The sequence below is a fragment of the Daldinia childiae genome (genome assembly GCF_008694065.1).
Source record: "Daldinia childiae strain JS-1345 chromosome Unknown Scaffold8, whole genome shotgun sequence".
Classification (NCBI taxonomy): Eukaryota; Fungi; Ascomycota; class Sordariomycetes; order Xylariales; family Hypoxylaceae; genus Daldinia; species Daldinia childiae.
In genome coordinates, this window is record NW_022984649.1 from 1079539 (window position 1) to 1102234 (window position 22696).

The 22696-nt window shown below is 46.4% G+C and overlaps 8 protein-coding genes across 8 annotated transcripts; 4 read left to right on the top strand and 4 right to left on the bottom strand.

The window, feature by feature from the left end:
- Positions 1-634: 634 nt before the first annotated feature.
- GL218_07061 (DASH complex subunit dad4) lies at positions 635-1050 on the bottom strand (the record flags this gene model as incomplete). The annotated part of the gene is made up of 4 exons (XM_033583805.1): positions 635-663; positions 731-860; positions 929-985; positions 1048-1050. 4 exons carry the CDS (start codon positions 1048-1050, stop codon positions 635-637), a joined length of 219 nt encoding a protein of 72 aa, XP_033433139.1.
- A 396-nt stretch (positions 1051-1446) lies between these two features.
- GL218_07062 (Chromatin-remodeling complex subunit ies6) lies at positions 1447-2049 on the top strand (the record flags this gene model as incomplete). The annotated part of the gene is made up of 1 exon (XM_033583806.1): positions 1447-2049. One exon carries the CDS (start codon positions 1447-1449, stop codon positions 2047-2049), a length of 603 nt encoding a protein of 200 aa, XP_033433138.1.
- A 1150-nt stretch (positions 2050-3199) lies between these two features.
- On the top strand, positions 3200-3971 carry GL218_07063 (Protein transport protein GOT1; the record flags this gene model as incomplete). Its single annotated transcript, XM_033583807.1, has 5 exons — positions 3200-3230; positions 3321-3347; positions 3474-3522; positions 3601-3616; positions 3669-3971. The coding sequence occupies 5 exons, from the start codon at positions 3200-3202 to the stop codon at positions 3969-3971; spliced, it is 426 nt and encodes a 141-aa protein (XP_033433137.1).
- Positions 3972-4524: 553 nt separating this feature from the next.
- GL218_07064 (Profilin) lies at positions 4525-5319 on the bottom strand (the record flags this gene model as incomplete). The annotated part of the gene is made up of 5 exons (XM_033583808.1): positions 4525-4659; positions 4742-4888; positions 5047-5131; positions 5210-5225; positions 5307-5319. 5 exons carry the CDS (start codon positions 5317-5319, stop codon positions 4525-4527), a joined length of 396 nt encoding a protein of 131 aa, XP_033433144.1.
- A 5309-nt stretch (positions 5320-10628) lies between these two features.
- On the top strand, positions 10629-11456 carry GL218_07065 (uncharacterized protein; the record flags this gene model as incomplete). Its single annotated transcript, XM_033583809.1, has 1 exon — positions 10629-11456. The coding sequence occupies one exon, from the start codon at positions 10629-10631 to the stop codon at positions 11454-11456; it is 828 nt and encodes a 275-aa protein (XP_033433143.1).
- A 981-nt stretch (positions 11457-12437) lies between these two features.
- On the bottom strand, positions 12438-13458 carry GL218_07066 (Synaptobrevin like protein ykt6; the record flags this gene model as incomplete). Its single annotated transcript, XM_033583810.1, has 5 exons — positions 12438-12478; positions 12592-12954; positions 13070-13152; positions 13241-13323; positions 13438-13458. 5 exons carry the CDS (start codon positions 13456-13458, stop codon positions 12438-12440), a joined length of 591 nt encoding a protein of 196 aa, XP_033433142.1.
- Positions 13459-14109: 651 nt separating this feature from the next.
- On the top strand, positions 14110-20094 carry GL218_07067 (putative helicase mug81; the record flags this gene model as incomplete). The annotated part of the gene is made up of 1 exon (XM_033583811.1): positions 14110-20094. One exon carries the CDS (start codon positions 14110-14112, stop codon positions 20092-20094), a length of 5985 nt encoding a protein of 1994 aa, XP_033433141.1.
- A 782-nt stretch (positions 20095-20876) lies between these two features.
- GL218_07068 (Ras-like GTP-binding protein RYL2) lies at positions 20877-21936 on the bottom strand (the record flags this gene model as incomplete). The annotated part of the gene is made up of 2 exons (XM_033583812.1): positions 20877-21652; positions 21744-21936. The coding sequence occupies 2 exons, from the start codon at positions 21934-21936 to the stop codon at positions 20877-20879; spliced, it is 969 nt and encodes a 322-aa protein (XP_033433136.1).
- Positions 21937-22696: the final 760 nt, after the last annotated feature.

The window sequence follows — 22696 nt, forward strand, 5'->3', positions numbered from 1 at the left end:
ATGGATGATGGCGTATTGTAGATATTCTTTTTGGGATAGTGTTAGAATAATGCGTAAACATTAATTAATTGATAAAGTTTGCGAAGTGTGCGTTTTATCTATGAAAAGATGAAAGAAATGTAAAATTGTTGTATGCACCTCTTGTTCGAAGGTACGAGGCTGACAAGTGCCCTTGCTTAGGTACTGTACAGCTACAGCTCACCTAGCTCCTCCTCGATAGGCCATTCGATAAGATGTTCGATAAGCATTGGTGGGGCTCACTAAAAAGACTACTAACAAGGCTGTTATTGTAGCTCTTACGTATGAATATCGCGTCTTCGCGCTTTTACTTGCGTAGGGTAACTTACCTACGATGTCTTCACCATTGTTCTCTAGGAATGCTTTTTATTGTGCGGGATTTGTAAAATAATATGCTACGAGGGTTTTTACTACTAGGAGATTTCAGGCTCTATAGTTAGTTGGTTTATGAGTATAACATTAAGTCTTCCTATAAGCAAATAGAAAGCTTCCTAATATAGATATATTGCTCGAGTTCATAGCAGTGCATCCACGTAACCTGCCAAAAACATTTATCTACTATCTACCATATAGCTTTGCTTTCATTATGCTCATAGCTATTTGAAGAGAGGCCATCTCATGAAGGCTCTTTCAGATTGTCCGTAGCTATACCAAAGTTTAGAATTTAGAACCTGCTTCAACATGCAATTAATTTAGTTGAGATATAACTTACCTTCTAGATGGAAGAGCACGTTGGACTGGTAGTTCTTGAACATCTGAGCGACGAGCTCAATGTTCATGTTCTGAATGTTGATCTCCTGAAGGCTCTTGTTCATGACAACGATAGACTCGTTGAGTTTCTCCTATAAGCGTTGTATAAGTCGTTTGGACTTGTTAATTAGGGGCGGGGCTTAAGAGCCATGTTACTTACAACGTTGGTGATGATACGGGATAGCAGAAGATTCTGCTGATGCTCGTGAGGGCTCTCCTATATTTAGGTATATATTAGAATACTTCGTAGTGAATTTAATTGAGCGATAGGAATAGTACCATTTTATTTAGCCTTGAGTTTTGACTTGAATCTAAGTGTAAGTCGGGTAGTGTTGGATGAATTATTGGTTATGTTGTTAGTGAAATGTAAATGGAACGGATACGAAGTACATAGGTTGGAAGTGACGACAGTGCGATGGGACTGCACTAAAAATATGTACTACCTATGTTACCCGTTACCCAGCGGCCCAGACGCCTCAAAATCCGTTTTAAGAACCAGCCTTGGGGTTGGTAGGTACAATCATCATCCTTAAGAACTTAATCCACAGAAACCAAGACTCAGCAAGCAGCAACATCGAATCTTAAACACGTAACCGGAATTATCGAACGACACATCATATTCATCTTTCTACCTCTTATTCGCGACATTCATATATCTGCACGAACATTAAACCAACAATGGCTGCTCCCACAGAAGCCCAGATTGCTCATCAAGAGCTGATCGACAAGCTTGATATCCATTCCATCCACAAGAGCTTTCGCAACCCTCACTGGCGACCAAACCAGCGACGAAATAAGAACATCAAGACCATAATAGGTGATGCCTCGCGCAAGGAAGCTTCTGTAATTGTCACGCCGCAGGACAACAGCGGCACCGTCACTCCTGCACCGGGAGATGGTGACGGCCTTTCTACCAGCGGTTCTTCGACGCCCGCTCAGCAGACGGCCGGTGGCAACAACTCGAACCTGCAACCGAACCTCGCTCAAGCCTCGCGTAGTTTATCGAAACTTGTACTAGAAAAGAGCCTGCGACCTAATGGCGCCGGAGGTGCACCCGTTTCGGCCGCGCCCAGCGCGACTTACACAAACATCGAGTCAGCCCCTTCGCTCGCGCACACAAAGCGATACTGCGATATCACCGGTCTTCCTGCCCCTTACCTCGACCCAAAGAGTCGGTTACGGTATCACAGCAAGGAAGTGTTCGGCTTCATTCGGACTCTACCTCAGAGCGCAGCGGAGCAATATCTAGAGGCAAGAGGCGCGCATACAATTCTAAAATGAGAGGGAATAGGCAATATGAGAGGTGTACGAGATATGCTACTAAACAATGCAACAATGGTCACTTTGGCTTTTCTATATCTATTCCGACCATTGACGTATCAAAATTCTTGGCTTCTTACATGAAGCTTAAGAGGAGGAGTCTTTTAAGGCATAGAAATATTTACTTTACGACAGAGGTCACCGAGTAGAGAGGTGGTAATTATAATAGGGAAATGTCCGGCCAACAAAGTCAAGCCTATCCTATGCATCAGTCACCTCTCGGTGATGGATGGCAGGTTACGCTCCGGCTTAATCGTGATCGGGAATACGAGATTTTGTTCTCCGCCTGTGACTGACGGGTACCGAGATCGAATGGAGGAGGATCAATCTCAGTGACCATAGCTTGTGAGCTAAGGACGCCGCGGCAGGATATCATATTTGGGATACCTTAGTGGTCTGTTAAGCAAGGACTTTTCAGATTGCTGGTCCACCAGTGCTTAATTGACAAAGGGGATATTTGCAATCAGCTTGATTTTTCACCATTTGTTCTTACTGTGAATATCTTTATTGAGCTCTGCTTTTGTACCGACAATGCTTAAAATAAGGCAAGGAGCGATAAGTTAACGTGGTAAGTGAATATACTAGAATTTCACTCATCATTCATGCCAGATTGACGGTATGCTGGAGTTTTATCATAGCTACTCCGGGAAGAATTTGTGAAAATATGTAACTTTGTAAAAGACAGGAAAGGAAGAGTAATAAAATTCCCTTATCGATTTTAAATTAGGATACTCAGGATACTCCCATTGGCAGCTGCTAGTCAACTGCCAAATACATTCTACAGCTGGTATGCCAGGGGTCCTTGTTTCAATTCCGCGATTCGTGTCTCTCCGTCCGCCGTCTCCAGATGCATCCAATGTAGCTTTACCTACCTAAAATAAACCGAATGAATTATTTTCCTTACAAAGTAGAAAAAGGGTCTAAAACTTCGATATACCAATTACGCCTACGCTCCCTTGAACGAACACGAATAGGTACCCGTCGTTAGGTAGAGAGCTCGAAGCTTACGGGGCTCCCTTTCTCCATTTATACTATACCTGTCTGCCTACCGACCTTACATACCTACCTCCTAGGTATATACGTCACGTCTTATTAGACGGCCGACTCCAAAATGCCCACCATGTGGTTATCAGACGCCCAAAGTAAGACCGGACCTAGAAGCCTTTAAAATATTGGATTATATACAATATAATGGACTACATACATAGACTAACCATTGAGGCTGCGCACAGAAATCGGGGTCGCCTTCTGCTCTGGCGGTACGTGGTAATCCAGCTTGCTTTTACTCTTGCTCTTGCGCCCGCGCATCTACGTTTACATGCGCGAGCATATAGCTACCTATGTTTTCCTCAGCAGCAACTGATATAGTCTATTTGTTCCTATAGGTGGCTTCTTCCTGATTGGAGGTGTCATGCTGTTCTTTGATCGAGCCATGTAAGTGTCCACGTGCCCGCCTTGCGCATAGATATCCTTCGTCCGATCTATCAAGTATACTAACATGCGATTGCACAGGCTTGCGATGGGCAATGTACGCTACTCTTTTCCTCAACCTGACTACCGCTCGCCTCTAACGATTCTAGATCCTCTTCCTAATCGGTCTAACGATCATCATCGGCCCACAGAAGACACTGCTCTTCTTCGCGCGAAAACAGAAAGCTAAAGGCACCGCGGCCTTTTTCTTGGGATTGACGTTAATCCTCATGCGATGGGCGTTGATTGGGTTCTGTGTTGAATTATACGGCATCGTGGTACTATTCGGAGACTTCCTCGGTACGATCGCGAGTTTTGCACGAAACGCCCCAATCGTCGGTCCTTATATTGGCCTTGTCATCGATCGTATCCCGGGCTTTGGAGGACTACGGAATGCCGAGTTGCCCGTTTGAAAGGGGCAAGCCTCCTTTTATTTACTAACTTGCCCCTAATTACGGCCCGGACTATACACTTACCTCCTTATTTCACGCTACCAGGGATGGTCTAATTACGATTTTAAGCGCCATGACATTTTCGGATCACATGAACAGGCGTTAAGACGGAAATGGGAGGTTCTGTATGATATTGTGTATATGACAGTATAGAGGATTTTGGGGGGAGTGCCAAACTAGGTTCGGGGATACCCAGAAGCAAATTAGAAGATATAATAAGCCTGCAAGGTTGTGAAAAAATTGTTTCGCCACGAGCAGAAAGCGTTGTATAACTTTTCTACATGTGAAAAGAAAAGGCCATTGTCATTTGTGCCTATGCAGAATCTAGGGGGGGAACGGCCCGGAGGATGGTTGTCTCGAAGCGACGAAACAGCCTAAGCCGCCCATCAAGTATGTCACCAACAGAAAATTTGCTAAGCTCTCTCTCTCGCTCTGCAGTCCCAAAGCATGCTCCCAGTCGGTCTAGGGCATCTACTCTCCCACGATATCTATCACTCCTCGATCCACGCTCGCTCTAGTATCCGGCCTTGATGAGATAGTCGGCCAACGCCTCGACGGTCTGGGTCGAGTTGCCAGCTACGTGAGCCTCGCCGTAGTGGCCAACTATAATAGCCTGCTTTGTCTTGACAATAACGACACCCGTTCGGCCCTATGCGGTTTTATATTTCAGTCAACAACTACTCCTAGATCGCCCACGAGACGGGAGAGGAAATTATTTCCTGTTAACGCACCTGTCGTCCGTAGACACTCCGCTCCTCAATCCGGAAGGCAACGTATCGCTCGCCCGCAACGTGGATACCATCTGCTTGGGCCTTCTCGACGGCGCCAGCACTTTGAGTTACGATATTGGCGATGTTCTTCATCTCCTCAGGCTTGATCTATAAATTGCAAGACTTATATTAGCCAAGCTCCTCCCTTATCTATGAATGGTATGTAGAGTATGATGCGTCCACGTGCTCGATACCATTGTTCATATCTATGTAGTTTGCGACTAGGCGAGGAGGGATGAATAAAAGACAGGGGTTATCAGAAATACCGTAAATCCGCTCGAAGTGGCCCAGACACTATCACCCGCAACACTGATGATAGCAGCCTTGTCAATATGGCCGCTGCCGACCAGGCTATCGTTACGAAGGAGTGATCAGTACATTAATCGCGTGTAGCTACGATGCTGTCGGATCGCGGGTGATGATAATTACCTGGAGTCAACATAGGCTATGACGAAGAATCAGCCCTGTCCCCTAACAAAGGTGGGGTTGAAAGGTAGTTACGAAAGGAGGGGGGGGATTTGTTTACCTTGCCACGACATGGTTACTAGACTTTGTTATTTGTCTGTTTGGGTGTGCAGATGACTTAAAAAGCAAAATAGAGTAGGAGGAAGTGAGAAAGGATGGATTATGGCGAAGTTGGCGTGTTTAGGAGAAGATTCAGTCTAAAGCTTCAGATGTCAAAGGGGAAAAAAGAATAGGGATGCGCGGTCTGATGAATGAGGGGCTGTTTTTTTTTCGGGGTTGGATTATCCTACCATTTACATAATTACTGCTGCCCGCCAACCCACTGCCGGCCCATTATCCAGGTGTCAACCCACTCAGGCCACTCAGGTCACCCTTGCTTGGATTTGCGCTGGGGCGGTGCGCTAACTAGCTTGAGTGGCAGGTCTTTTTCAGGCCCTATTCCTCCCCGCCCTTTGGCCTAATAAAATTCCACCTAACAATTCGCAATTTGTCAAGCCACACGCAACATCGATAACAGCTCATTAAGCTCAACGTTCTGTAGCTTGCCAGCTGATAATGATAGGTAAAACCCATCACCCCGCCGTCGTACATCGGCCCCAATTGGAAAGAGAACCGAGGTCCTCGATTGATTATACTTAGCAAAAAGTTATCTATGTATATTCCTACCGTGACATTACACATTACAAACTCAACTCTTTTCATCATCGCGTATTACACGAAACAAAAACATTTATGCAAGATAAATAGCGCATGTTCATGTAATCGAGATCTTGTAAAACCATCTATCTATATGAGACAGCTCACCGTCTCATCTGTCAATCTGACTATTGTCATCTTTCCATGGATCTCCAATCACGAAATCGACTTTACATACAATATAATATATTATATTATACACCGACATATCTATCTCGACAAAAGTTTGTCGGCCGAGTGGAAAAGAAAATATTGTCTCCAATCCAAGAAAGGCGCAATTTTTTTAATATGCTCTTCGAACCCACTATCACTCCTATATATTGGTTCTAAACGCCAGCGGTGTATCCCCTGCCAGTTAGTTTGGCGCATGAAGACGATCCGACACCCTCTGTCAGACCCATTTGCTCAACATGTTATTCACCGCCTTCATTACCCATTAGGTACTCGCGGCCGTAAACTTTGTGTCTTTTAATAGAATAACTACGGTAAGAACAACGTCATTGTTATGTTATATATCTTATAGCTATCATAGGAAACCTCCCCTCTTTTGTGTAATATGTACCTAGGTAGTGTATGCATCGTCAAATCAAGGTAGGCTCAGGAGGATGACTAAAGGACTCCTGGTATGTAAACCGTAGCATAAGATATACAACTCTACTAAGAGGTACCTATGCTCTTCCTTTGTATTTAGCTCAAAATATTTATCGTAGCTACCCCATTAATATTTCTCAGATAACTAGCTCATAACGCGATATCTTATAGTTACCTAGGCAATGATTATAAAGTAATATGTAAGTTGGCCTTGGGGCTATGAACTGTAAATCGGCAAGACTTTTAACTTATTTCAATTTTATCACTAATTATCTAAGTATCAACACATTGCGCTACGATCCCAGCACCTCATTGTTATTAAAAATATACAGAATCCAAGAGTAGTATAACTAGCTATTTACTATTCGCAATAGATGACAGGGCGTATATGAAATCATATACGCTTTACATAGCTAAGATATGACATGCCGAAAAAGTGCTAGGTGTATCCAGTAAAGCTCTAAATGAGAGTTTACCGTCACTGATAGGTGTGAATGTAAAACAGGCATATATTAGGTAGGTAGGTAAATAAGTATTTAACCTAACTATTCAATACTAATTTAGCATTCATATTAAGTTAAAGCCGTTTCGGCTTCGTTGACACGTATTCGTATGCAAGTCATAAATTCTTAGGGAGCCTCTATCAACGGCACGTGTGTTACCACGTATAGTATTTCTAATAACACTTGTGGGCTATCTCTTCATCAGCTTAGGCCGATGGCCGCAACCTCCGTTCCGTCCCCGAAGGAACCTTGATACCGAGTTGAACCCTGTGTAGCCGCGTCGACCATTTAAGCATTCGAGCGGACAGCGATGCGACTTAGATCGTCTCGGTCGATCAACTATGTCGATCGTTAATGATCTAAGCCAGGTCGCCCAGGATTATGCGTATCTCTATGCCGCACTGACAGAGAGGATCGCAAACACTACTTATAGAAGTAAAGATGGCTCGATGTAACTATCAATATCGACTTTGTTGATTTCCCCTCAAAAGAAACCACCGCGCGTTTCGAAATAATACTTGATTTTTTTTAGAGTCAGACCTTAGCGTAGCCTTAAGTGCTTGAGGTGATAACTACAAGGCTTAGTTGCGGCGTTGAAGACAAAATCTCCGGCAAAGTTAACCGTGCTACGTGACATAATGGGAAGGATTACCCCGGGTCCGTTCGGTTCTGTAAGGCAGGCGGGATGGATTGTACATATTAACAGCACAGACTAAAGACGGACTCTGGCAGTTCTGGGATAGTTTGCAGCTTCCATGTTTCAAAGACCGGGGTTTACCTTTTTAGGTATCATGAAACTAGCAAGGAATTGTAGACCCCTTTTCTAATCTAACGATATTTAGCTTAGAGCCTAGACAAATTGTTCGCAAATTGCTCAAAGGAAAAAACGAAGTAAACTTGAGGGACTAATTTATTTAGCCAAGCTTGCTAAAGAATATTAAGGCCATGTGTCAATTTATCGAACATCGACTTCAAGTTGTGATACGTTGTTCAACTAGTGTTTACAACTTGTCTAATATGAATCTAGTCTCGCTGGTAATCGCTCATTTTACAACAGCCGACACGCTCGAACATTCTTAGAAGTAAGATGTTCTTCTGACTGGAACTTTTTCTTAAATGAGCAAAAAAAGGTCCGGGGATTGTTCCATTGCAGATGAACAGTTCCATTGGAAGATGCAAGTAAAAGGGATCTAGCAAGTTGAAAGTTGGACCAAGATTCCCTGCTGGTCGAACATGCTTCCCGTCCTATCAGATCGGAGAAGTACGACGTAGTAATATGGAATATGCAGTCTTGGATCCAATGTACCGCTGCAAGTACGATGAAAGGAGCCTCCTTTTCATTTCCTAGTCTTGGCTATTCGTTGCCGTATCTTGCTCATCCACAAAGAATTACACCGCATACTTTAATCAGCTTTGAGCCCCGAGCCTTTAACTCGTTCGAGACTCTGTCGATTCTCCTTGTCTATCGAGCCATTGGGTGAAAACGGGGGCTAATTTGCCAAGGGGAACGTTGCCTCAGAATATTCCTTGGTAATACGTACGCACCGCAAACAATACAACCCCGTATCCAAAAAACCTTCTCGAACCCTTCTGATAGACGCTTCGGTTGAATACCTGTCTAGCATGTCTAGCACAACTGCCTATTATGACACGCTGTATCAGCGCTTCTAGCCTAAGTAGTTCAGCTACGAATGAGCTTACTGGGCTTAAGATCTCGTCAATGCTGGTGCTGGCGTTTGATACACCACACCATCGCTAATTCTATCCTTTCCCCCTAGGATCCATTCGCGTCATTCCAAAAACACCCCGGTCACTAGCAAAATACCCAGGGAGACAAGGGTCACCCTTGACGCCGTCCATAATGCATTCTGGAGCTGAATCCTAGGCGTTGATCACCCTCTTCAAAAAAACCGTCCCATGATCCATTAACTTCAAACGACTACCAATAACATCTATGTATATTCTAGCATTATCTAGGAGAGATGGAATTCCCCAGACCGCTATAGGTGTCATAACCGATGGCTTTATGGTGTGTAGTATGTAGGCCGCCCATAATGCGAATGGGTACTATGTCGGGAAATAACATCAATTCCCCCCAGAGTCCGAAAGGATCAGCTGCTAGTGGCATAAGAAACTCGCACCTTGTTTTCTCATACCCTCCGTTCAAACGGCGGACGACTCAAACATCGACTCTTTTAAGAGTTCCTTGAGTCCGTTTTTAGAAACTCCGTCTATGTATGTAATGATCGCAAATCAGCGCTTTTTCATTAGTCTCTCAATATTCAAAGCTTATATCCTTAAAGTTTAAGGAGCCTGAATCACTCAGGGATCGTAGTTCTCGCCTATGCAACCTGGCTAGTGCCGTTGCCAGACTACCACCGCCGATGGGGGTCATGCAAGCCCGGATGCGTTCGTTACGCACGTCCCCGACTACCCCGTTCTAAGAAGACTGGGTTGTGTATCAGATCCCGCCTTACCATAACTTTCTTATATGTAATGATAGAAGTACGCGTTACCCGGACCTGTTTGCAACCACGAGTTTATGTTATCGTCCTCTACTTGCTACGCCGCTACCCGAAGTCAATATGTCACTAAGACCAAGCTCCTCTGGGGGCCCGAGTTCGAAGAGTTCAGCTAACAGCTTTAAGTATGACAAGAGAGTCTCTAGGGACGACTCTTTTATCAATCATAGAGCAGGTGCCAGACCGGAATTTAGGGTGTATGGTTTTACACAAAGGCCACTACCTACTCCAGAGTCTAGTCCGCGGACATCACAGCCACAAAATATATATATTCCAACTATCAGGATGCCTACTCCCGAATCCATTAACGAGGTTTATCCTACGGAAATTGGCATGGCACTTGGGAGTCCTACGATGAATCCGGCGAACGGGAACTTGCGAACGCCTCAGTCTATGGCTAGGACCTGGCAAGGGTCAACTGTGTCTCTGGCTTCACACGCATCTGGCGTTAGCACTGCTGATTCCCCAGAAAAATCTCTGCGCAGGAAGCAGTCGGGGAAATGGAGGTTGTTCGGTATGTTTGGAAAGAAGTCGTCGGATCATTCGCACTCGAAGGCGAGCGAGCAGAAAGGCACGCCCTTACCTGAACAGCCGGCAGATTTAGCATCCCAACCTCGGTATGAATCGAAAGTGGAGAGGAGTAACACCGTCGGCACACGAAGAGCGCCAAGGCATAAACCTATTGTATCCAGGTCGCAAACAATGCCTTACCAGGGAGATATCTCGGCGCAGGAGTCAAAGTTGACGTTGAGAGAAAGGAGTAGGGAAACACACGGGAGAATACCGATAGCGTTAGACAATAAAACGGCTCCAAGCGGTTCCCTGTTAGATGTTGAAATCCCTCAGATTACGATGGAGAGATACAGCGTGATGTTTGGAAGCGTCTTACAGTCACAGCCTTCATTATCAGCTCGACGGCAAGTCACCGTTCAGAAACTAAGAGGCCCCAATGAGTCTACAGAAAATAATAGGGTAAGTCAACACAAGCCATTATCAGTTTCCACATTCTAATTCTTGTAATAGGGGAGGAAGCATCATGATGTCTCGAGAAGAGAGTCATCCCCTGCGGGGATGTCACCATCACTTGCTTTATTTCCTGCGGCTCCTTCTAAGAAGCCAGCACAGACATCTCATAACTCACCATCGCGTTTAAGATCCAACACCTCTCCAGCACAACTTCGGTCGCCTTTAAAAGAAAGTTTCGATCATATTACATCTCATCAAAAGATGCCGCCTAGCGATGAACCGAACTCTCACCTTCGCAAAGGACCACCTGCCCATCGTTATCCACAGGAGAAACTCACTATTGCGACTCTAGCCAGAGCGAGGGAGCAACAGGCTGCTGCTAGGGAACATCAGTTCAGCTCCGAAACATCGAGTTTGATACTGGATTCCCCGACCGACCCGTCTTCTCCCGAGTTTGAGATCGTCAAGTCGGAACCTCTACGGCCAAAAGCCTCATACTTGCAAGAACCCAAGTGGCAAATGATAACACCGCCAAATACTACGCCCCCAACTACAGCATCCTCATCAACAAGCGATAAAAAGCCATCTCCTTCCCCTGCGTCACCTGCACATTCGCATCTAAGCCAGATGTCCCAGGATGACGACGACGACGACGATATATTAGATAGTTCCAACATGAACCCCGTCGAACTATCGATCGCGAGGCAGATATCGATATCCAGACAACAGCGCAAGATGCTGAAGCCGCTAAATAAGGTCTCAGTTAGGAAACAGCCGCCACCGGTTCCTAAGATTGCTATCGCGCAGAATGAGAGGCTCGCCGAAACGAAGACCGCAACGCCAACCCTGGTTATTCCTGAAGAAGAGCCAACAGCACAGTCTCCCCTGGCTTACCATCGAAAGAGTGAACGTGTCGTTTTGGACCAGGCGTAGCATTGGTTCAAACTGGATCGTATTTATTTTTCATGTCTGTCCTTACGACATTCCCTACTTCAGCTTACCCTATAGGGAGTTATTTTGTTAAAATTGCATTTTTACTTCTCTTCGACCTAGCGTTTGCAGCGCCTCCCCGTTAGATATTACCCACACACACACTTTAACATTCATATAGACAGGTTGTAGGGTAATGCGAGGGGACTTATTTTATTGATTTTTTTTTTGGCTCGGAATATACCCCTTGGAGGAAAAAAGATAATCACGGAAAGAGTCTGCGACTCGTCATTGTCACGTAGCTATTAGCTATCTACTACCATTTTACTATGTTGATGAGAGAGAGAGAAAGACGAAGATGGGGGAAGAAGAGGTATGAGTTGGATTCGAGAGGACGCACGATGCGCCTTGACGGTAAATCGTTTGACGCCCTACTTTGGACTGGAGCCGTTGAATGGCAGATAGGAAGAAAACCCAGCTGGGAGTAGGATTAGGGGCAATTTGGGGCAATATCGAGTTTCGTGGTAGTCAAAAATCTGAATCTAGTTCTTGGGTGGTTGGTTGGCTTAGAACAACACAACACACCTATGCCCCTATATAATACGCTCCATGATAAGCTCCATGCCGTATCGACGCGTCTGTCCATTCATATAGTATTAAGCCAGCCCGCCTTCGTCGGTCGGGAATGTCTATGTAGCCATGTCCGCGTAATTCTCCGTTCCCTCTCAGCTCAGCCCATTCTCTCTCTACCTTGACGATATTTCCCCCACTGGCCTGCCAACGAATGACTGCTCACTCACACTTTCTTGTTCACGTAAGTGCTTGGGGCAGTAATGCCCACGGATATAGATAGACGAAATAAAATAACCATCCCCGTACATAGCCTGCAACATACAAGTTCCATCACTATGCCGGGACGGAAGCACGCCAGGTCGCTTAACTAGTACTAGCTACAATAGCTAGCAAGTAATAGTAGTGGGGTGTCTACATGAGAACACAGCACGAGTTCTGCTTTTTCGCTTGTTCTACGGAGGTCAGCGTTTCACCGTACCCAATACGTAGAGCAAAAAGGGGGAGTGGGCGGGGTAGAAACAAGACAGAAAATAAAGGCAATGCAACGCAACGCAACGTAACGTACGGTAGAACATCTTGCTCTGGGTACTAAGCCCATCGCTCTTAGCAACAAGATCATCGATCTTCTCGCCGCGCTGGAGGACGCTCTCGATGGTCTTGTGCAGGGTGATCTTGGTCTCGTCGAGCTCGCGCTGGATCTTGAGGATGCTGTCGGCCTGGTGCGGGTCCTGGTACTTGACCAGGTAGTCCTTGAGCTCGGGCATGGAGAGGGTCTGGCCGGCGGACCAGGACGAGCGCGGGTGCGCGGCGAGGAACTCGTCGACGACTTTGGATAGCAGCTGGTGCGCTACCAGGGCTGGGTACTGGTGGTCCGAGATGATGATGCCGCAGACGCCTTCGGTGCGCCCGTACGCGTGGAATGTGTAGTCTGTTGCTTTGTTTAGCCGGGTTTGTTCGAAGCAGTTTTGTTTATGTATTTATTTATTTGTATTCTCCCTGCTTTGTGTCGGAGGGGATGGTGGTAATGGTGATGGTGATCGCACCTTGTTCCTCGACATCTTGTCGTTGCCCTGGCCTTGTTCGCTCTGCTACCGTCTTCGCGATCATAGTCATGAATTCGCCATAGCTAGATCAGCGTTAGTTAACCATCTCTTTCCTTGCACCCGTGTGGTAAGCGAAGAGGGGGATCGCAGGCGGGCTAATCGGGGTCGTACTTTTGACGGGTGAAGCGCGAGTAGGAACTTAGCTCCTTCTCGGCGACTATTTCAACGCCCGGCTTGCTCTCGTTCTGGATAATCTGTATAGTAAAGGTGTCTGGTTAGTATATGTTGGCACGTATGTAATTTGTAGGTATTTGGGTATATTCGTGGTCGTGAATCGAGGTTGGCGGTTGAGGCGCATATATACGTACTCCAATGTAATGCAGCTTCATGATGACAGATAGATAAGAGACGGTGGATTCGGGAGAGTTGGTGGTAGGACGGATATGGTAGTTGATTTTCTGGTTTATGTAAAACCTCACTTTCTTCTTAATAGAAGGATAGATTTAAAGGAGCAGTCTCAAAAGGAAGTTAGCCAAGTTTAGTTGGGAATGCAATGATATCAAGAAACAGTTAATATGAAAGTTGACATGGATCTAAAAGTTGAAGTCGGTGTCACAGCCTTTGTCACATGTACCTAACATATGTACCTCTATGCATACCGCTAGGTCTTGCCTGCATAGGAGACCTTAACAATGTACATAGGAGTAACTTAGGTGGGGCCGTGGCGTCCGTAGCGGGGCTTTAACTCTGGGGAACTAGTGTTAGGAGGTAGTTGTTAGAAGAAAGTTAGGGAAGTTTAGGTACTTCGATGCCTAAATCCTGCCTCCTAGAGGAGATTTACTTAGGTATTGCATGATGTATTGTACTTAGCCGCAGCTAGTCATCGGCGTAACAGTCATCAAAACCCCGTTTATATGTAATCAAAAACGCTTATGAATAAATCATTTGCTGGGAATTTTAGAGTTGGTATAAGAGATATCTATCAAACAACTTATAGATCGATCTATAACTAAATTCTCTACGGATCATTATACTCAAAAATGCCGTCTTCTATGAGCGAGGCAGAAGCCACATGGCGTGAACAGTTTGCCGCCATGAAAACTGCCCTCGAAAACTTAAAGCTACCTGAAAAGAATCATCCCGTCCAAGCAGAACTAGACTTAGACTTCGATCTAGACGATGAAGACCTCACCTCAGGCAACAGTGGCGATGATGTCTGGGACTTCATAGACGATAGTGAGGAAGACTTGTACAGTAGCGATTTCCCAGAGGAATCCAATGGCCATCTCGATAGCGGAAGCTCCGGCTTGACTTGGTTCACAGAACAGTGCTTTAACATCGCTACTAAGAACGGTCTGTCCCCGGATGTTTTCCAAACACAGACTCTAGAAATCTTAGGATCTCAGCGGTCCGAGGACGAGTTACAATCCTCACTCACTGATCTTGTTGGGTTTGATGACTTCGACTTCATCATTGAAGTGTTATCTCGCAGGCATGAAATCACTTCAGGCTTTGCCGCCCAGGAGACACAGAAGCCAACTGGTCGACTCTTGACTAAAGCTGAAAGAGATGAAGCTCTTCGACAGAAGGACCTTGAGCATAAGAATGCTACTCTAGCCCCTAGTATGCATAAGGAGACCCAATACCCGCACATATACAAAGCATATAACGCAGGCAATACCCTAAGCCATACCGGAAGCAAGTATGGTATGCCAGATGGTACCGAGCGGAAAATGCATGACAAATATGAGGAATTCATAGTTCCTGCTGGGAAAACCGGTACGCTTCTTCCTGGACATAAACTTATTAAGATATCCGACATGGACGGGCTTTGCCGGCGAACATTCAAGGGCTACAAGACACTGAACAGGATGCAGAGTCTAGTCCATCCGGTAGCCTACAAAACCAGCGAAAACATGTTGATCTGCGCTCCTACCGGTGCGGGTAAGACAGATGCGGCTATGTTGACAATATTACAAACGATTAGCCAATATGTAACGCCAAATCCCATTGAGAACACAGAGGCAACAGATTTTGCTGTTGATACTCAGGATTTCAAGATCGTCTACGTCGCCCCAATGAAAGCTCTTGCTGCGGAAATCACCGATAAGCTAGGGAAGCGTCTCGCATGGCTCGGTATACGCTGCCGTGAGTTTACGGGAGATATGCACCTTACCAAATCCGAAATTGTGCAAACACAAATCATCGTTACTACCCCTGAAAAGTGGGATGTCGTTACAAGAAAAGGTACTGGAGATACCGAGCTTGTTCAAAAGGTTCGATTGCTCATCATTGATGAAGTTCACATGCTTCACGATGAACGAGGTGCTGTTCTGGAGTCTCTAGTAGCGCGTACCGAGCGTCAAGTTGAGAGTACCCAATCCTTGATCCGCATTGTTGGACTTAGTGCTACTCTTCCAAACTATGTCGATGTTGCCGACTTCCTCAAAGTCAACAGATATGCCGGTCTTTTTTACTTCGACGCCTCTTTTCGTCCAGTTCCCCTCGAGCAACACTTTATCGGGGTTAAAGGCAAAGCTGGTTCGAGGCAGTCTAGAGATAATCTTGACGCTGTAGCTTTTGAAAAAGTCAAAGACATGCTAATCGAAGGCCATCAAGTCATGGTGTTTGTCCATTCTAGAAGAGATACTCTTCTCACCGCCAAAATGCTTCACAAGAAAGCTACCGAAGACAATTGTACGGATCTTTTTGATGCTATGGAACATCCTTACTATGAGCAAGCCATCCGAGATATGAAGTCCTCAAAGGCGCGTGAGCTTAGGGACCTAGTGCCCAAGGGGTTAGGCATACACCACGCCGGTCTGACTCGATCGGATAGAAACCTCATGGAAAAACTGTTTGCTGAGGGTGTTATGAAGGTGCTCTGCTGTACAGCAACACTTGCGTGGGGTGTTAACTTACCGGCTGCGGCAGTTGTTATCAAAGGAACCCAAGTCTATAGCGCACAAGATGGAAAATTCATAGATTTAGGTATCCTCGACGTTCTCCAAATTTTTGGTCGTGCTGGACGGCCTCAGTTTGAAGATACTGGTATTGGTATGATTTGTACAACACAAGACAAGTTAGATCATTACCGGCGGTCAGTTACCGCGCAGCAACCTATCGAATCAAAATTCTCTTCAAAATTAGTCGACAATTTAAATGCCGAGATTGCTCTAGGCACTGTTACTTCCATCCCGGAAGCAGTACAATGGATCGGCTACTCATATCTCTTCGTTCGGATGCTGAGAAGTCCTATGACTTACGGGATCGAATGGGCCGAGATTAGAGATGATCCAAATCTTGTCCAGAGGCGACGACAGCTTGCTATCCAGGCAGCTAAAGTATTGCAGCAAAGTCAAATGATTATTTTCAACGAGTCCACAGAGGAATTAAGAAGCAAAGATATTGGCCGCATTGCAAGCCAATACTATATCCAGCAGACAAGTATACAAATCTTCAACACGTTAATGAAACCTCAAGCAACAGAAGCAGACAACTTAAAGATGATCAGCGAGAGTGGAGAGTTTGACAACATACAGTCCAGAGACAGCGAAGCCGACGAATTGACTAAGCTAAGACATAATGAGGATGTTGTCTTTTGTGATCCCGGTCGTGGAATTGATACGCCCCAAGCAAAGACAAATATTCTGTTGCAGTCTTATATCTCTCGGGCACAGCTGGAAGACTTTGCGTTGTCAAATGATCTGAACTACGTGGCTCAGCAGTCTGGGCGAATTTGTCGCGCCTTGTTCCAGATTGCATTAAATCGACGATGGGGTCATCAATGTCTGGTTTTGCTAACCCTCGCAAAGTCTATCGAGAAACGTGTCTGGCCATTCCAGCACCCATTACATCAATTTGACTTACCTAAGTCGGTACTCAACCAAATCGATGAGAAGGATACCCCTATCGAAGTTTTACGCGACATGGAGAATGCCGAAATTGGTAGTCTAGTCCATAATCAAAATGCCGGCAAGAAGATAGGGAGGATTCTTGACCATTTCCCACTCGTATCAGTGGAAGCCGAGATTGCCCCTTTAAACCGAGATGTTTTGAGGATTAAGCTCTATATCACTCCAGAATTCACCTGGAGCGACCAAATACACGGAACATCTGAATCTTTCTATATATGGGTTGAGAATTCCGAGACGTCTGAAATCTACCACCACGAGTTCTTCATACTCAATAGGAGAAAGCTCTACGATGATCATGAACTCAATTTCACAATTCCTCTATCGGACCCCCTACCAAACCAGATATACGTCAGGGCGGTGTCGGACAAATGGCTTGGAGCAGAGACAGTAAACCCGGTCTCTTTTCAGCACCTTATTCGCCCAGATACAGAGAGCGTGTATACGGATCTACTCAACTTGCAACCGCTACCCATTAGTGCCCTAAACAACGCAGGCTTGGAAGAGATATATGCGAAGAGGTTTCAATACTTCAATCCAATGCAATCGCAGATATTCCACACGCTCTATCACACACCAGCGAATGTTCTGTTAGGGTCACCAACTGGTAGTGGCAAGACTGTCGCAGCAGAGTTGGCTATGTGGTGGGCATTCCGCGAGCGCCCGGGTTCCAAGGTTGTGTACATCGCTCCAATGAAAGCTTTAGTTCGCGAGCGAGTAAAGGACTGGGGCGCTCGACTTGCTGGACCTCTTGGTCTCAAGTTGGTCGAATTGACGGGTGATAACACGCCAGATACGAGAACTATCAAGGACGCCGATGTCATTATCACCACACCCGAGAAGTGGGACGGTATATCTCGTAGCTGGCAGACTAGAGGATATGTTCGTCAAGTTTCACTTGTAATCATTGACGAAATTCACCTGCTTGCCGGTGACCGAGGCCCGATTCTCGAGATTATCGTGTCTCGTATGAATTACATCGCCCAATCTACTAATAATGCCGTGAGACTTCTTGGGATGTCTACTGCTTGTGCGAATGCGACAGATCTGGCCAACTGGCTTGGAGTAAAGGAAGGTCTATTCAACTTCCGTCACTCTGTACGACCGGTACCTTTGGAGTTATACATCGACGGGTTCCCGGAAGTAAGAGGATTCTGCCCCCTGATGCAATCTATGAACCGGCCAACTTTCCTAGCTATCAAAACCCATAGTCCTAATAAACCTGTTATCGTCTTCGTGCCATCACGACGGCAGACAAGACTGACTGCGAAAGACCTGATCAACTATTGTGGCATGGAAGACAATCCCAGGCGATTCGTCAATATGTCGGAAGAAGATCTTCAGCTCAATCTTAGCAGGGTTAAGGATGATGCACTCAAGGAGGCCATTAACTTTGGCATTGGACTTCATCATGCAGGTCTCGTCGAATCCGATCGGCAGCTGGCCGAAGAGCTTTTCCTAAACAATAAGATCCAGATCTTGGTCGCGACAAGTACGCTGGCCTGGGGTGTTAACCTTCCCGCCCACCTCGTCGTCGTCAAAGGCACACAATTCTACGACGCAAAGATTGAAGGCTACAAAGACATGGATCTAACGGATGTATTGCAAATGCTGGGTCGAGCCGGTCGTCCGCAATTTGACAACTCTGGTGTTGCGCGCATCTTCACTCAAGACTCTAAGAAGGATTTCTATAAGCACTTCTTACATACTGGTTTCCCAGTCGAATCGTCGTTACATACCGTACTCGACAACCATTTGTGTGCTGAAGTATCAGCCGAAACGATTACAACTAAGCAAGATGCACTCGACTATCTAACTTGGACTTTCTTTTTCCGCCGGCTACATAAGAATCCTTCGTACTATGGTCTCGAGATCTCCTCCGAGGAGCATAACACTATTGCTGCCCAACAACTCGCGAACGACTTTATGATTGATATGGTCAGCAAATCGTTAGATGAACTTGCTGCTTCGAAATGTGTTGAGATCTATCCTAATGGCGATGTAGACCCGACACCGCTGGGCAAGATCATGAGTTACTACTACTTATCGCATAAGACGATCCGGCATCTAGTTAAAAGTGCAAAGCCAAAAGCAAGCTTCTTGGATGTCTTATCCTGGATGTCTCGCGCGACAGAATATGACGAGCTCCCTGTCCGACATAACGAAGATCTTATTAATGCAGAATTATCGAAGAATCTCCCATTTGAGGGTAGCAGTTTCGACTTGCCAATGTGGGATCCTCACGTCAAAGCCTTCCTGCTTCTACAAGCACACATGGCTCGCATCGATCTTCCTATTACGGATTACGTCGGTGATCAGACCAGTGTTTTGGACCAGGCTATTCGTATCATCCAGGCGTCAATTGATGTTTTGACAGAGCTAGGATATCTGTCTAGCTGTCTCGAAATGATCAAGCTACTCCAGTGCGTCAAGTCGGCTCGCTGGCCACAAGACCTGCCCCTATCCATCCTTCCGGGAACCAGCCACGATAATTTGAAAGACAACAAGACTGCTCTCCAAAAGCTAAGCAGCTTCTCCCGACCACAGGTAGAGGATCTCGCTCGGAAACTCAATATCCCAAGCTCCCAACAAAGCCACTTCGTCCGCGCGGCCTCCATCCTACCCAACGTCAATATCAAAGTCGAGGATGTGACGGCGCAGTCCCTCAGCGTCTCGCTCAAGCGCCTTAACCCCGTCGTCGAGCGCGAGGCCCGCGTCTACGCTCCGCGGTATCCAAAGCCTCAGACGGAGGGCTGGTTCGCCATCGTCTGCGACGTCGCGCGAGACGAGGTTTTGGGCGTAAAGCGTGTCTCCTGGAGCCAGGGCCCTGGTTTCAAGGTCAAATCCAAGTCCAACAACACCAACGCTAAAACCAACGCCGTGCAAATCGGCACAAAGCCCACGGCTAAAACTACTCTCCGCCTCCCTAGCCCCGATAAGGACGGGAAAGCGAGGAAGGTCGATATCTTGGTTCTGAGCGATGCGTATATAGGTCTTGAGTACAGGGTTATGGGTGTGGAGATACCGGCGCTGCCGAAGGTGGATGATGATGTGGATAAGTCGAAGAAGGGGAGGCAAGAGCAGGAGCAGGGACAGGGGAGTTCGGCATGAGAGGTTCGTTGTGTAAAGGGGTGATGGATATTATGAAATAGATGATGTACATAGATGAGTTAACGCTGATACGATATGGGTTACTTAGGTACTCAGCTCGAGATTTGAATTCTAGCATCAAGCCTTAGTATTTATAAAGGACTCCTTGTGTACAGATTCTCCACGAGCTTTGAATATATTATATTCGTCGTAATCCGTATTAAGTATGCTGTGCATAACTCCATACCGCTAAAATTATTCCTCAAGCTACATACCTAGGTATGCAATACCCCTTTCCAGAATTACCACATGCAAATCACCAGCCAAATGCACCACAAGCAACAATCCAACAAACAAACAACAGTAACAGTAAAGAACCAAGTGAAAAAAACTGATAACGATTCATAATCCATTCGTATCTCATAAAGAACCAATCGATATACTCCTCGCGACCAGGAACAAGAATACAACACAAACTCCAGGATCCGAGACCAGCCCAACCTAACCTAACCTAACTTAACCCTGACCAGACCTGAACCCGGATGCTAATCCTAAATATGCATTTCCAAACGCCGTACTTGATGTCGATAGACGATATTTCATCACCCCTCCCCCCTTCCTTGGCTATATAATGTCATGGAAACCTCTTTTGCCTAGACCGGGCAGTGATCTGATCTGATGTGAAAAAGACTAGCGCCCCCTAGGCCCGTAGAAGGACCACCTTTGATACGATGGTTATTGAATAAGAATCGGCCATGCTTTCGTAGTTCCTCATAATCCCATTAAGATAGGTACCTAGGCCATCAACAACAGCGTCTCCCTCTCCGTCCTTGCTCCTCCCCTTGTCTTTGCTGCTCTGCGCCGCCCGCGTTGGGATTTTCCACCGTAACGGCCGGTGAGAAGTTTGGGGAGGAAAATAGCCAACTCCGACGATCTCTACCGACGCGGAAGCTACCGCGGGGATTCGCGCCGTCGAAGTATCCCCCATCCATGCCGCTCTCGTAGCCGGGAGTACCGGGCGTCGCGGTGGCAGCTAAGATAGCCTGCTGCATCTTGCGGTTCTGCTCGACGAGCTTGCGCGTCACGACCCGGAAGACCTCTTCGACGCCCTCGCCGCTCTCGGCGCTGATCTCGTGGCATGCGTCCCAGCCAACTTCTTGGCCCCAGAACCCGCTGCTTCGCTTACTACTCGGGCTACGGGGTTCCTGGGCGCTTGACGCGGCGGGAGTGACTACTACGCTCGACTGGCTTACTCCTGGTCCTATTGGTAGGGCAGTCAGACCTGAGGGTGTTGCGGTTGGCGGTGGTGTCGATCCGAGGCCTGGAGCGAGGTTCTCGGCGACGTAAGCTATGCACCGTTCGAAAGGTACTTCGCGACGCGTGGGGTCGCGGGCGACAATGTCGGCTTTAGTTCCTACTACATGGAGAACGATATCAGGTGGTAGATTACGGCGTAATTCCGTTAGCCATACACCCATCTCGGCGAAGGACTGTGCGTCGGTGATGCTGTAGCAAAGGATGCAGGCGTTAGCTCCGCGGTAGTAGAGCCGCGATATCGAACGGAATCGTTCCTGTCCAGCTTTATAGTTATGTGAGATTAGCTTCCATATTTTATTTAGTTTAAGATATAATATAAGTGACAAGTAACAAATGGAGAGTTAGGGTAGTACCTGTATCCCATATCTGTAATCGAACGACAGTGTCGGTGTCACCGTCTAAGACCCTCTTGGTCATAAAACTAGCGCCAACGGTAGAAGTATTCTGGGCGGGATTGAAGGCGCCTTTACAATACCGCGTCACTAACGATGTCTTACCTACGCCTTGAGAGCCGAGGACGACGATCTTGGCCTCGAGGGAAGACATGTTGTGTAGTCAAACTACGGTAATGGAGGGTCAACCCAGGTTAGAGTTGAGTCAAGTCGGAAAATATATGATATATATTAGGATGGAACCACTGGGGAAGGTTTCGTTTAGTGGAGGATTATGCGAGTAATGGCTGGGCACTTGGATGGCAGGTGCTTGGAAAGCTGGGGGAACCTGGGGGGAGCCTTGGGGAGCCTTAGAAGGGGAGGCTAGGGGGAGAAAATGCTAGGATGAATGACTTCGGCTCTGGAAGTTTGGGTTGCGGGTCTGGATCGTCATGCTCCTTCTCGAAAGTGGTGGTTATGAACGATAGATTAATGATGTTGTACTGAGACACTTGTATTGTGTGTGTGTCGTGTATCGTGTGTCGTATTTAAGCCGTGCTACGTCTATATCGGGATTTCTTATCACGGTCGGAAAGTAGACGTAATAAAAACGAATAATTTCGATGCGACGGATACAATGTTGGACAGGTAGATAGGTAATAAAAAGTTATTGTTGATAACCGGCTATGGGTGAGAATTGTAGGTGTTGTTTACACAACAAGGATCTTTTTTGAGGCTCGTTCAAGTGGTTCTTTTTAAACCTCGGGAGCTTTGATTCGACTGGTTTTGATTCCGGCGAATAAGACGGTGCTGACTCGTCACGCAGCCGTGTAAAGGTCACACCCTGTCTAACGTCATGTATGAATCCGATGGTCTGGGGTAAGCTTTGATAAGCCGGGATTGGCCTTTTTTATCAGGTGCTAATCATAGTGCCA